This window comes from Lepisosteus platostomus, chromosome 10 (genome assembly GCF_059453375.1).
Source record: "Lepisosteus platostomus isolate fLepPlt1 chromosome 10, fLepPlt1.hap1, whole genome shotgun sequence".
In the NCBI taxonomy this organism is placed as follows: Eukaryota; Metazoa; Chordata; class Actinopteri; order Semionotiformes; family Lepisosteidae; genus Lepisosteus; species Lepisosteus platostomus.
Genome location: NC_142620.1, coordinates 25,804,590 through 25,818,787, shown reverse-complemented (window position 1 = coordinate 25,818,787; position 14,198 = coordinate 25,804,590). Strand labels below are relative to the sequence as shown.

Genomic DNA, 14,198 nt, shown 5'->3' with positions numbered 1-14,198 from the left:
TAGTAAAGAGTTCATGGTTAACATATCCACAGAATGAATTTTATTGAAGTTTATACTTTTCCCAGAGTTATACCGTAACCTCAGGAGGGAAAAGGGATGGTACTGTATGAATTTGACCTGCAAAGTATTCCAAGACAGAGCAGACCCAGGGTGCGCTGAAACATTCAGCACTGGCTCAGTACTGACTCCCATCACATTTGTTTAACTAACAGACCTTACCTGCTCGCCTGCCTGAGATTCTCCAATTATAAAACGATCTCCTGGCCCATCAGCAGCTGAAAAATTGAGAAAACTATCAAGATGCTTTTTACTTTTATTACTATTTTTTTATAACCAAAAGTTAACTACTTTTCGGTGTCAAGCCAGAGAAAATGCTTGTTTTATCAGTTTTTGTAAGTCTTTTATGATAAATTTGTTATGCATTCTGTGCGTGCAGCCCATATGAAACCCCATGATTTATGCCATTAAGAAAACCAGGACCTTGTTTTATTGCAATTTGTTCTTTGGTCCAAATACAGTTTCTTAGCCATAAATACCTAAACACAAATTTAGTGAAAAGAAGAAAGGTTATGGAACTGAATTTGATGACCATATTTTCTTTTGAGAACATCTGAAACAGTTAAAAAACATCTATTTGTAGAACATTACTGCAGCAAGGCTCCGCAAAGTCTTACAGTACATGACAACGTATTGCTTTAATCGTTTAGGTGTCTTGTCTTTTTGTTTATCTTTATCATCCACACAATAAAGCTTCCATATTATTAAAAAAAATTTCGTAATCATCTGTCAATAACACAGCAGAAAGTTGTGTAAAGCAAACATCTTCAGAAAGACAGCTTGTAACATGGACATTAGCATTTCCAAGCTTCCAGGACTGAACATTTTTGAAGATTTACAGAGTTAGTACTGTACATCCCATGGGATGGGGGCAAATTGCTAGTTGTTCAGGGGACTAGCAAATAATTGTGAATGAAATCTCTGAACAGAGAAAACTTAATAAATTAAAAACAAATTAAGACACAATGCTATTCATGTGTATTATCTTCTTATTGCTCTGAACTAAGGAAAATGCATTTTCTCACCTGGAAAACAGATCTTAAAACACCGCACTCACATTTTAGTTTGACATTAAACATCACTTAACATAATTTTAATACTAGCATTGAATAGTGTAATACCTACATACTAATTTGTCACTAATACATATTTCCCTGGAAAGAGACATGTTTTCATGATGACAAAGCTAAGTGAAATCACAAGTGTGCCAAACATCGTACTGTTTAATATTTGACATGTGTCAAAAACTATACTTAAAAAAATAAAATCACACATGCCTACATGCCTACACTGCTCAAAAACTGCGTAGATGTTGTCTGTGTAAAGATTTAACTTGATTAGCCAAAATTCAAACCCACCATTTACAAACATGTTAACAAACATGAGGTTGAGGTTGTCAACTAGGAATCAATCCCCCTGATTTAAACATTAATTAAGGATTTCCTGAGTAGCTCAGATGGTAAAACTGCAGCTTGAACATTATGGTTAAGGATTCGAGCCTGGGTAGTGTCACTGGCTGACTTTGACCAGGATTTCCAAGTAGTGGTGCACAGTTGACTGAACACTGCTAAGGCCATTGGAAGGGATTTTCTTGGATCTCAGTGACCCAGAGATACTTCCCACACTCTCTCAGGTTGTGCTGCTGCTAGAGCTCTCAACTTACTGGGTCACAACCTCTGGTACAGTTGTCTCTGTATTGACTGATTAGTTAAAAGACAAGTGACTTTGTAGTTGGGCAGGTCAGAGAAGTTTGCATATACAGTTCACTTCTCATTCACGCACAATTAGCTATTCCAAACGAAACAAAAATAATTGTGAATTATCAAAACAATATTAAAAATATATTTATTTAATTATACACAATAGACCTACATTGATCAGAGTGTGGAACCCACTTATACAGCATGTAATGCTAAGGGGGGAGCGGGGCGGGAGATGGATGAGATTGTGACACCAGAACAATAGATTTGTAGATTTTGAACACATTTCAAACAAGACTAAGGATTTTGTTTTTGAACATTTTAAATGAAAGATCATGAACACAAAATTATTCAGTTAGGAGAGCTTCAGCGCACATGCCAGTTTGCATTTGCTCCAGATTTGTTACACGGCTCAAAGGGCAATTTCATATTAATGCTTCATGTAAACTCACATGTCTCATGGTCTATTAGAAGCTCAGTGTTTTTTCAACCACTACAACCACTGAGCACCACATTGTACTCAGACTAGGACTGAGACTCTGGGACAAAGGACACAAATTAAATTCCATGTAGTTTGAAAACCAATTTTTGTTCTTATTGTATGTCCACTACCACAGCATAACAACAACTCTATTAAGTACCTCATTTAAAGCAGTTTTGAAAAATTAATGAAGACTGGAAAGGGTTCCCAAAAACACAGATAAAATATTCTACCACACCAGCACATATTCTGTTTAGATAGATAACCTAAACTCAAAAACAAAGCTCATTTTGTACAAATTAGTGGGAACAATATTTGCATTTTTATTTTGGATTTTAAGAATTTAGAATCACCAATTACATTTTAGCATACCCCCAATCTGTAATCTTTGTTTCTCTGTAATGTTTCTTTTTTGTATAGAGGCATAATTTAAACATTGAAGCATTTGAAAAAAAATTACCTCGTACTGCGTAGCCATCCTTAACCGAAGCTGGGAATGGCGGCAGATTGTCTTTAGCATATACATCCTGCGCAAGGACTCGACCCATTCCATCTGGAGCGGAGAGAAGTGTACATGTTGGAAAGGCTACCACATATTAAAAGAGTAACATCCTATTATTAATTTTCTGTTTTTTCATCAGTAGGAAGACATCCATAATAGTATTTAGAATCCAGATTTATGGAGGCTCCATTTTAAGTTGGGGAGTCAGAGAGGCTTTAATACCTGAATGTTTCCTGGTCTCTACATCTCATCTTTACAAAGGAATGTGTCAGAAGGCTATCTTCATGGAAAAACTGCCCTCGTTATTGCTCACGTGACTAATTTTTTCAGAAGAGAACAGAAATATATTTTCAACCCTCTCGAAGACAGCCAAAAGCATTCTTCTTGCTCTGTTATTCCTTTGCAATTTTGATTTTTTTACTCAATAAATACAGCAAATAAAATTTCAAGAGGAGATTAGCTCTTCTCAAATGTGAAAAATAAATGTGTCATCCATCCATTTTCTAAATATCCATCTGTACATTTTCCAGCTGCTTCATCCAATTCATGGTCACAGGGGACCTGGAACCTATCTCAGCAAGCAACGAGCGCAAGGCAGGGTTCACCCTCAATGGGACAGCAGTCCATCACAGGGCACACACAGACACATACAAGCCAATTAACCTAAAAGTATGTCTTTGGACTGTGAGAGGAAGCACCCAGATAAAATCCATGCAAACATGTGGAGGCCACACAAACTCCAAACAGAGAGCACCCCAAGTCTGGAACTGAACGCAGGGCTCCAGCTCTGCAAAGCAGCAATGCAAACCCTTGCAACATTGTGCCACGCATGTGTTAGTAATAAAGCTCAATATTCCAGTAACCTTTCAGTTTTCATGAATTACTCAAAGTTTAATCTGCAGTGAAGTCATTTCTTGGCAACTATGTGTAACACTGTAAGTAAGTGTAAGAACAGACATACTAGCTAATTACTATGCAAAAGTCTTTCTTTTGAAATATATTGTGAAGTGTTACCTTGTCCAGTACATTATTATGTATGGTGTAGCAGCAAGGCTTATTAAAAATACAGGAATTAAGTTTGCTGCTCCCTTGCCAGTCTCTCTCTCCCTCATCTCAGTGGTGCTGGATACAGAGAGGCCATTCCATTCAGTTCACATTTAAGGTGTTTTTCTATCTGACAGAGTTTCCTGATAAAGAACAACTAACAAGGCTGAGATTCTCCAGCCATCCTAATAAAAGGTCATCTCTGGCGCCTTACTGTCTGGGAGATTCCTTGGGAGAGTCTCATCCCAGGTTGTTTACAACCCTTATGTCAGAGAACATCGTTACTCATCCTCCACCTCGATCAGCCAATCAGGAACTTGTAGGGAACCCCACATGGGTCTCAAATGCCCGCGGAACATTCAACCAATGAATGACTGTAGTTCCTCCAGATAAAACAGGCAGCACAAGGCCCAGAAGGGGCTCCTCCAGGACATTCTCAGACTCTGCTTGGACAATCATGTGACGGCCAGTGTGTCTGAGTGCCAGGACTTTACTTTGTTCTAAGAGTAGAGACCGGAGGTCGCCTGCGCGTAATCAAAGGATCTGCCCGAGGTTAGCCCAGCAGCAAGCCTCGTGAACCGCCGGTACCCCACCAAGAACGCTCGCCTGATCAAAGAGTGAACTACGGTTGGAACTGTCGACAACTGAATATCAGTATTCAGGACTAGCGCTACATCGGGAACGAACCGGTCTTCTTCCCGTCTAAAGAGTGTGACTTGCTTGGACCCGCAGTCACTTTTCATGTGCACAAACTCTTGCTAGTTCAGCCAACACTAACTAGCCCGTCTTCAGAGAGCCCACTGCCAGCGCGTCGTAGCAGGAATCTCTTCCTCCTTCTCCCCCACCTCACGCCGAACCAGGACTCCCTGGCACCAGAGGAGGCCAGAGGACACCCTGCCACTGTTCCCTTGTGTCCGCGGGAGATCTGAATCCACACAGATTGGATGAGTATTCAACCTTCTGCATTACAGCTCGAGAATTCAATTGTTACCTCAACCTGAGCTAATATCAATTTAATTCCTATGAGTGATGTACTTGCCTTTGAGTATCTAGTGTAGAAGTTGTAATCAAAGTTCATTTACGAAACTGTATAAATGAATGGTATATACTGAATGTATGTCCCTCTTGGTTTGTAACTCTTCGTGATTGAATAAAGTATATACCTTTTGTATTCTGCTAACCCTCACTCTTAAGATCTGTTATGTTTATATGCACATTTTATATATTAATAAATGTATTCTCGTGTATTAGTATCCATGTGTGTGCATTGAGTTATCCCGCACGGTTGGTTTTCTAATAGCCATCAAAAAATCATTTTGTGACTTACTGCTACAATTAAAAATTGTCCCATTAAATGCACAAAACCCCTAGAATGGGAAATATGATAACTTTATGGAGCAAATTCAGACTGTGTGGAGTTAAGATAAATATATTTTACATTATATACATAATATATCATATTAGAATATGAGAGTCCATTTCAGTCCTATTTTAAATAAAGTAATTTTTACAGATTGTACAGGCAACATTCTGCAAGCACAAAGTAAAGTATCAATCATAGTATGAAACTTGCCTATAGATTTTATTTTTCAGTTTGTGGTTCAGTGGTCTCTTCAGGTAGCATCTTGTCTTTTATGTTATGTAAGTACAGGGTGAAGGGACAAGTGCAGATAATTACACAGATTAGTGCTCTTCTCTTCAAATTAGAAGGTAGATATTTTTTTAATGTTTTCAGAACCAGGCTGCCTACAGTTGGGAAAGAAATATATTGAGCATGTATCTGACAGGAGTCTCTGAGCAGAACATGACCTTATACTAACATTACATTATGTCTGTATTTCACAACTTGGATTGTGACCACAACTGAGATCTGATCATAACCGTACAAAGTCACAGTTCTTATGAGTAAACAACTGGTAGCGATACTGATAATTTAGTAGAGATCAAAAGGAACATCTCCCTGGTTGGCAAGAATGCCAACTTCTTGGCTGTACAACAAGGAAGTTACGATGTAGAATTTGGAAAATGAAAGGAAAGTAAAGAACCATTAGACATGGAAGAGAAAATTATGAAAACACTTGAAGGAGCAGATTTAAGTGGCCTGAATGGTTAGGCTGGTAAGTAGGTAATTAGAATTTATTTGAAATACCAATGCCATGGTATGCCACAGAAGAGCAGTGGATGAGGTATTTGATGAGACAACAACACCAACAACAATAATAATAGTGCTTTCCTGTATACTCCGCTCAAAGTGCTTTAGGGCTATGGCAACCGTCCTCCACCACCAAAATGTGTAGTGCCAACCTGGATTTTTCGACTGCAGCCATAATGCACGAGTATGCTCACTGCAGATCAGTGATTAGTGGGGGGGAGAACAGAATAAATAAGATGGGGATTATTAGTAGACCTTGATTGGAAAAATCTTGGAGGGAAATTTAGCCAGGACACTGGGGTAACACCCCTACTCTTTTTGAGATAGTTGATATAAGTACTGCCCGCTGGAATGCCTTGACAGGCTGCTGGGAGCTGTTAGAACAATTCTGCATGGAATTAGCCACTCTCCTGGGCTATTGAAGACATTTATATATAGCTCAGCTAGAAGAAAGCTTAATTGAGATACAGCTCAGGCTATCCTGAGGCATCACATTATGGAATCCATGAACATACTGAAAGTGAGGTGTGGAGGAGCAACTGCTTTGTTAAGGAATCACTGGAATGACTGATGAGATGAGCAAGATGAATGCCTGCATCTTGTAATCTACACCTGCAATAAAGAAACAGGATGTGGGTTAAACATCATGGCATTGGAAGAGCAAGGGGGAGAAATGGCCATGGAGAAAACAAAATAAGTTTCGTCGTGGGAGGACCTGCAAAAGAAGAAAAGATGGAGGAATTTGAGAAATTATTATATAGGAGGTATCTAGGGGTCTGGGAAAGTGGAGTGAGAATAGAGGTTTAGACGTGTACAAAAACTAATGGAAGAGAAAATGGGAGCTCAGAAGAGGAGTGGAAAGAAAAGGACAGAATATTTAGGAACAGAAGAGGAGACATATTTTTTCTCAATTATCATGGCGGTGGTGGACTGAGGAATGGGGGATTTCTCCTGTGCTAGGTTGGATGCTGTAGGACAGGAAGAACAACAGAGTTTGTAGGACATGTAGTGACTGATGGTAGGATACCAGACAAACGCAAGACTAAAAGGTGATGTCAAGCACAGTAGTGGCTAGAAGAATGAAAGCCTGGAAGCCCAAAGGCACACAATGATTTGGAACTTAGCAGAACAGGACACTGGGGACTGTAGTAAAAGTGTAGCCAGTACAGAGAACCCAAATTATATATAAGATTATTTAAATTAGACATATAAGATTAAAACCTGGGCCGGAGAAACAAAAAATGCTTGACAGAACACTGTGAACAGAGGCAGATGAGAGAGCATAAATTATATTTAGTACCACGGAAGAAAGGATTAGACTGTCGCTTTAAGCATAACAACATGGATCAGATAGAGAATGAAATGCATATATAGAAAGGGATGAAAAAGGCGGAAGATCAGACAAATGGGCAGAGAAAGCAATTACTTGCTTATAAATAATGAAAACTTTTTGGTGGTATTTATTTAAAAGACAGATTGACTACTAGATTGGGGCCAGCAGGGGGCGCTCACCCTGTGGTCCATGTGGGTCCTAATGCCCCAGTATAGTGATAGGGACACTATACTGTAAGCAGGTGCCGTCCTTCGGATGAGACGTAAAACCGAGGTCCTGACTCTCTGTGGTCATTAAAAATCCCAGGGCGTCTCTCGAAAAGAGTAGGGGTGTAACCCCGGCGTCCTGGCCAAATTTCCCATTTGCCTGGTAGGTAAAGGGATAAAAAGAGCTAACCTCAATCAGAAAGGCAGGGAAGCTTGAGACAGCTAACCTGACAGCAAAGCTTGGCTGGGAGTGAGAGGCAGTTGACTGGGATGGAGTAATGATGAAGAAGATGTCGTGGTAAGCTGGTCACGTGGACCCAAAGAATATCCATGTGTCCAAAAAGGTTGTTGTCAGAGCAGAAGATCCGATTATTCATAGTGAAAAGGAAAAGTTCATGAAGAGGATACAGCAGCAAAGAATGAGTAGGAAGTCAAATGCAAGAGGGTTTACTATGATATTTATAGCTTTTCTAGATGTGATGTCACAGAGGATGACAAGTTAGAGTACCAGAGGTGAAGGAGAATTTGGCTGCTGGCATTGTTCCTTCATCATATTTTTCAGGCTAAGACTTTTCATTGAATTTTGGTCAGTAAATACCACTATCTCTCCATGCAGGATGCAGGATGGAAGTTCTATCTGTAATCATGTACTGGATGGATATACAGTATGTGAACTACCAATTGAGGTCTGGGTATTCACGATATAATATTAATCTAAAAGAAATACTATTTCTTTGACAAATGGCAGATGAAATTAGACTGAGAAATAGCACTTTAATTATTGAAGATAGAACATTAATGTCTGCATAAAGAGACTAGAAAAACACAAAACTGTTGTTTTATTTAGTGAAGGGATGCTGCTAATGACAGCATTAATATAGCAACTGGTAACAACTAAATGATAGCAACTTTTATGCATTAAAATACTTTGCAAAGTAAAACATTTGAGGAGAGAATGCAAACCTCTCCTCAGTTAAGAGAAGCATGTGGTCTGTGAACTACTCTAAAAGAGATGGCTAATGAAACTAAATTTACAAAAACTTAGATGTTACTTCTAGTAATATAAAAAACACTACAAGCACAGTCATAGGTGTTATTTAAGGCTGACAGGATTTAATACAATATATTACACTGTACACAGTCTTGAAATCTACACACTATTTAAGTAATGCTTTTAGGTACACTTTAAGTGTATTTTTGTCTTAAAGCTCTCTGAACCATATACTGTAATTATAAGGTAAAGAGAAACACACAGCAGAACTCTTATACAGCCTCACCAGGTACATGTTTTTTTCTTGAAATAAGCAGAGCTTCAGTACCAACCAGTGGACAAACAGCTTTCACTGATGGTATTCAGCTTGTCACCCAATTCCTGGCAAACAGCTGGGGCTCCCTATTCTGCTGCCAGCAAGAAATCCCCATGGAGAGTCCTTCTAGGTCAGTTTTTGTCATAACGAGTGTTATGGTCAAATATTTGGAAAATATTTTTCACAGCTTTACACTGAGTTTTTAAATTCTAAATGTTTGCCCTCTGACCTGGAAGAGAAAAATCATCCCCTAGGAGTTGTCATCATCAGTAGGTGTTACTGGTATTGGTTTACACAACATACAGGATAGGGGATACACTACCAAATGCACTGCAACCACGATAGATGTTTCCCAAAATTACAAAAATTATCAGTTTTCATCTTTAATGTTGAATAAAATGAAAATATTTCAAGAATTTCAAGTAGACCTTGCCATAAAACTGACAGACAAAAATATTTTTTGTCAGGCTGACATGCAAAGCACGAGGATGAATTCAGAAAATTTAGAACTGGTGTTGACCCATCTCAGAAGATCTCAATGTATTCTGTGCTACACATGCATATTTGATAAGCTTTTTTCTAATTATCCACAAAAGAATAATTGCATAATTCTATTGCACTTTTAAAGCACAGCAGCTGAGCTTTTGCATTAGGACAGTAACTATTAAATGCTATTAAGAACATGGCAGCTCTTTCAAACTGCAGATCTGATTGCATCAGGAATATTTTTCTCATTTTTCAAAAAAGTAAAACAACGTACAATACACATTCCGAACTACACGACTATAGTGGTTGGATCACAGATACAGCTAACTGAGATGTTACAGGTTGCGCAATATACTAGGTGCAAATGAAGATAAAAACCTGGACTTCTTAAAAGAATACAGACATTGCGTATGTCACTCTCAACATTTCTGAATCTTTTTATCTCTAATATTGCTTTTCAATTAATATGCATAATTAAAAAAGTGAAATAAAACAAATAAATCAAGTAACCCAAACAGTGTATTCTTGCTTATGTCTAATCCTGCACAATGCTTAAAAAGGGTGCTGTTATTCACCATGATTTAGTAGTATAAAGAAAGCTCCCAGTGCTGAATGAGTCAGACCTTAATGAGATGGCTCTGCTGTGCTAGGCTTCAGGAACAGCTGCCTCACCTCTGTAGTTGATGATTTCAGTGCTAAGGACAGGGGTCATCTCCAGGACAGTGATGAAAGCTTTGTCCATGGAGGTTAAGGGGAAGGGGGACATGCGGTGTCTTCGCGCCACCTTTGTGATGTCAACTGCACTATGACCTGCAGGGACACAAAACAAACAAAATGACAAAAGCTTTCAAGACAATAATTTGTTTTTAATATTAGTGTTTTATAAGTATTATAAGCACTATTATGAAGTAAACATACACAAATATGACAGGTGCAGGAATTCAGAAATCACATTTTTCCCCATTCATTTTTAATGTCTTGGATTTCAGCAGATAAATTAATTATTAAATTTATAATTGCTACTATAATTACTATAATTACTATAATAAAAGACCATAGTGTTGTAGTGTTTTCATTCTTAGCACAATCATGCTTTTACTGTTAGAGCCTTGAAGATGGAATTCTAGCCTTGACACACTTTTTCATCTAGTCTAGATCCCTCCTTCTTTCATGTACTGTACTTACTGTGGCAAACTCAATCCAAGTACAGTATTTGATACTAAATACTAGAAGAAAGAATACACATGATTAATATCAAATGAGAGGCAAAGAAAAGTGCATCTGAATGATGTATAAAGGAATAACATTGTGCTGCAGTGTTATGCTCTACTTCACTTCTATGAACCACAGATTTTGCAATTTGCACACAACTTTGTAGCTACTATGAATGCCAGTGTAGACACCCTCTTTTTATAGTGCTATGGGACAACTATTTATTAGGTTAGGTACAAAATAATGTTTGCAACACACCACAGCAGCCTGATCTCCAAGCTTAGTAATAACCAGCAGAGTCTCTTTCCGATTGCAATTTTTTTTGGCTATTCTAAATCTACACCATTAATGTGGGCTCTCCACCTTTCACTAAACTCTATTAATAGAAAAGGAGAATGAGAGCAACATCTTCAGTATTTCAAGGATCATACTGTAGATGAATATGCAATTATACAATAGTTATTGGAACAGAACTGGAGTCCACATGTGGTCTGATCCCCCACTCCACCAAGAGAGAACCGATGTATAATGGAAGTGTCACTTTACATACACAAAATATATGCTTTGATTGCAATGTCCTGAAAGCTTGTCACAACCAAGTACACAAACAAACATCATAGCAGAACACCAGGATGTAAGTGGAAGTGCATTTAAGACTCAAAATATGAAGCTCATCTTTAAAAAGTGGATTTTGGGAGTTTGGTACAGACTATGTTGTTGATTAACATCATAGGGATCCTTCAAGATGAAATGTATAAATCCTAGAGCTTGTCAGAACACAGTTGGGAGAAATGGTTTCCTCTTGTTTGTAACCTTATTTATGTTTTTATCACCATGAAACAATGTTTAGTTTAATAATTCAGTTTGTTCATACAGAATATACAGTACTTGACATACTGTAAGACATTCATATAATTAACATTAAAAGCCAACCAAAAATCTTTCTATACAAATAAACTAAGGAAATACTTATTCATGAAGTGGGGGTGGCATACAGTAGAAGAGGTTTTGTTTAAGGGAATCAGTTAAACAGTCTGGAACTAAAAATAATAGAAGCTGTGTGACCCTATAAGTCAACTGTCTGGAAATACCTCTCGTCTCACCTACCTCTTATGTACAGTAGCTGAAAAAACAGTACTGTCGTGATTTCTGATTACCTAATTTACCTGCATTTACCAAGAAATGAACATTTAACTATGCACTCACTAAGTCTATTTTTAATATGAATTTCAAATAAATAGACTAAGAGGGAAGTGGTGCAGTTTTCAATATGGGATTGAAGTGCTGTGTCATCTGAAGATTTTGCAGATTTCGTTAAGCCTCCTTCCTCTTCCTCCTTCAGCCTGTCCAGCAACATCACTAAGAATAGCCAAACTGCCAGCAAAGATGACATAACATAAAATGCATGACAAAACTTTTAGAGTTTTACTACATGTTCTATAAACTAGAAAGGTTAGAAATAAACCAAAAAAGTTTAAAATGACAGCATGACTGCTTTAGTCATTCACCATACTCATGTCTTTCATAAAATGAATGATCCTGTTTAACACTGTAACATAAGCTTACTGGCCAAAATATAAGAAACATATAAAGCAAACTCAGTGGCAGCCACAGTTTGGTTTTCACTTCCTGCTGACATTTTTTTTCTCCTTTAGAATGCTCAAGAATACATTACTGGCTGTGGTTTCTTAATATACTGAGCACAGAATGAAAAGTTCTGAATGCTTATGTGCTTCAAAAAGACAAAGGATACTAACAGGAAAGTGCTTACATATTTTTGGTATCATTTTGATTAACTGATCATTCATGACTGCCTGTGAAACACTTGAGTGACTTTGAAGATTAAACGCTAAATCACCCCATTAGTGAGAGTAATTGAGCACTGGAGCAATTTAAGCTGTTGAATGTCAAGTCTGATGAAAATCCAGAAAGAACTTACAATATATATATGTCACAGTATTTCCCACATATCAAGAAAACAATTTTGTGTCATAGGTATCTTGAAGATGTATTCAGTGCTCTCTGTCACATTTGGGGTGTTCATGGCTAACAATTACCAACCTGGCAAATTGTTACAGCTAATCACATCCCATCAATGACAGAAAACAATCTAGAAGACTACTGTATGACGCACTGCACCACTCCAAGATCACGTGGACTGGGAAAGTCTTAGAGTAACAGAGTGGTCAGGCATATCAAGTAACTTCAAATATCAAATAACTTCACCTGTAGTGATTAATGGCAATCTGACTGGATGGAACTACTTTGATCCTAACCCTAACCCTTGCTGCCCTTGTTGCCATATTCTGATATGGCAACATTCCAATAAGGCAACACTTTTTCATTCTGTTCATGCAACAGTGACTTTTGTGCATGGTGGAAATTGAAATTGAACAGTTGTGTCATGGATGCTCCACTTTCCTGGCTTGAGCCCCACTGACATTTGTGGGATAGGTTGGGACTATATGTTGCATCTAAGGCACACAGACCAGTGAACAGACATAAGCCTCTTGAGGCTCTACAAGAGGAATGGGACACAATCCCATCATGTCAGTATTTGCAACTTGGCACAAAGAATGCTTTACAGATACACAGCTTGTATTCCAATAGTTGAGGTATATGTTACAAGACTGCTACAAAACTATAACTTTCAGTACATTTTTGCTAGTGAGTATATAGAGTGTGAGATTTACTGTAGTATGAGATTCTGATGTGCTGTAATTGGTATAACTGTTGGTTTAGTATTAATTAATATTGATTTAAATAAATGAATTTGGGTATTAACAGTCCACCAAGCTTCTGGTTTCATTATTCAGTTCTGTATTTATTTTCCCTGTGGCTATCTAAAGTACCAGCTCAAGAGGGAATGTGTGTATATTGCAGTCTCAACCCACCTGACCAACACAGAGTCTCAAACAGAGTTTTGTATTGTTTCTTCATATTTGCTGTCATCAAAATCTAGCCTATAAGTATCGGGCATGTTGTACCAGCTGATTCCTACTGCATATGCTGTAAAAAACAGTGTACGGTATAATGATGGAAGAAGTGCTGAGGGTGTAACATTCTTTCACCACTATATGTCAAGAAGTACAGATATACTTCACTGGGCATCAGCCTATATCTTCAGCTGTAGAGACAGAAGAGTAGCTGAAGATATCAGCAGAAGATATGCCCAAAAAATAAAATAAGCTAATAATGTAAAATAATTTTGTTGCCTCAGCCAGGCAAAACACCATAAACTTGGTAATACCTTAAATGACAATGGTCTGTCTGTGTACAGGCCATTTAATTATTTGAGAGAGACTGACATGCTGTTTTATTCATCTTAGACTTTGCTGAGCCCATTGCACTGGGCTTTAGAGTGACACAGGACAGATGCCACCACCTGGTTGATGTAATTGTTTCAACAGTCAACACTGTCACTGTCAATCTAACTTATATCTATATGAAATTCTTCTCTCACCTAAAATCAGTCCCATCCCAGTTACTTTTATATGGAATATAGAAGGAAACAAGCTGGTTGGTGGTCCTGATTAGGATGCATTTAGAACAATTTCCTCTTAAAATATACTGAACAATGTAAGCAATACACTGGTGTATCCAGTGGTTCCAAATTAAGATTACTTCCACCCTCTATGCCAAAAAGAGGGTAACTGGCTATGCAGTATGGGAGAGAGTGCTTTTCTATGTGGCTAATGTGACTGTTATGCTAAAGCTC

General features: G+C 37.9%; 1 protein-coding gene across 11 annotated transcripts in view; it reads right to left on the bottom strand.

The window, feature by feature from the left end:
* LOC148653629 (gephyrin) overlaps positions 1-14,198 on the bottom strand; it is a 502,682-nt gene that overhangs the window by 34,072 nt on the left and 454,412 nt on the right. For all 11 annotated transcript variants that reach the window (XM_088648883.1, XM_088648886.1, XM_088648885.1 and 8 more), the window contains 3 exons: positions 9,941-10,078; positions 2,699-2,791; positions 220-275 (listed from right to left, as the gene is read on the bottom strand). In XM_088648883.1, the coding sequence (XP_088505009.1) occupies positions 220-275; positions 2,699-2,791; positions 9,941-10,078 (287 nt within the window). The remainder of the gene's footprint in view (positions 1-219; positions 276-2,698; positions 2,792-9,940; positions 10,079-14,198) is intronic.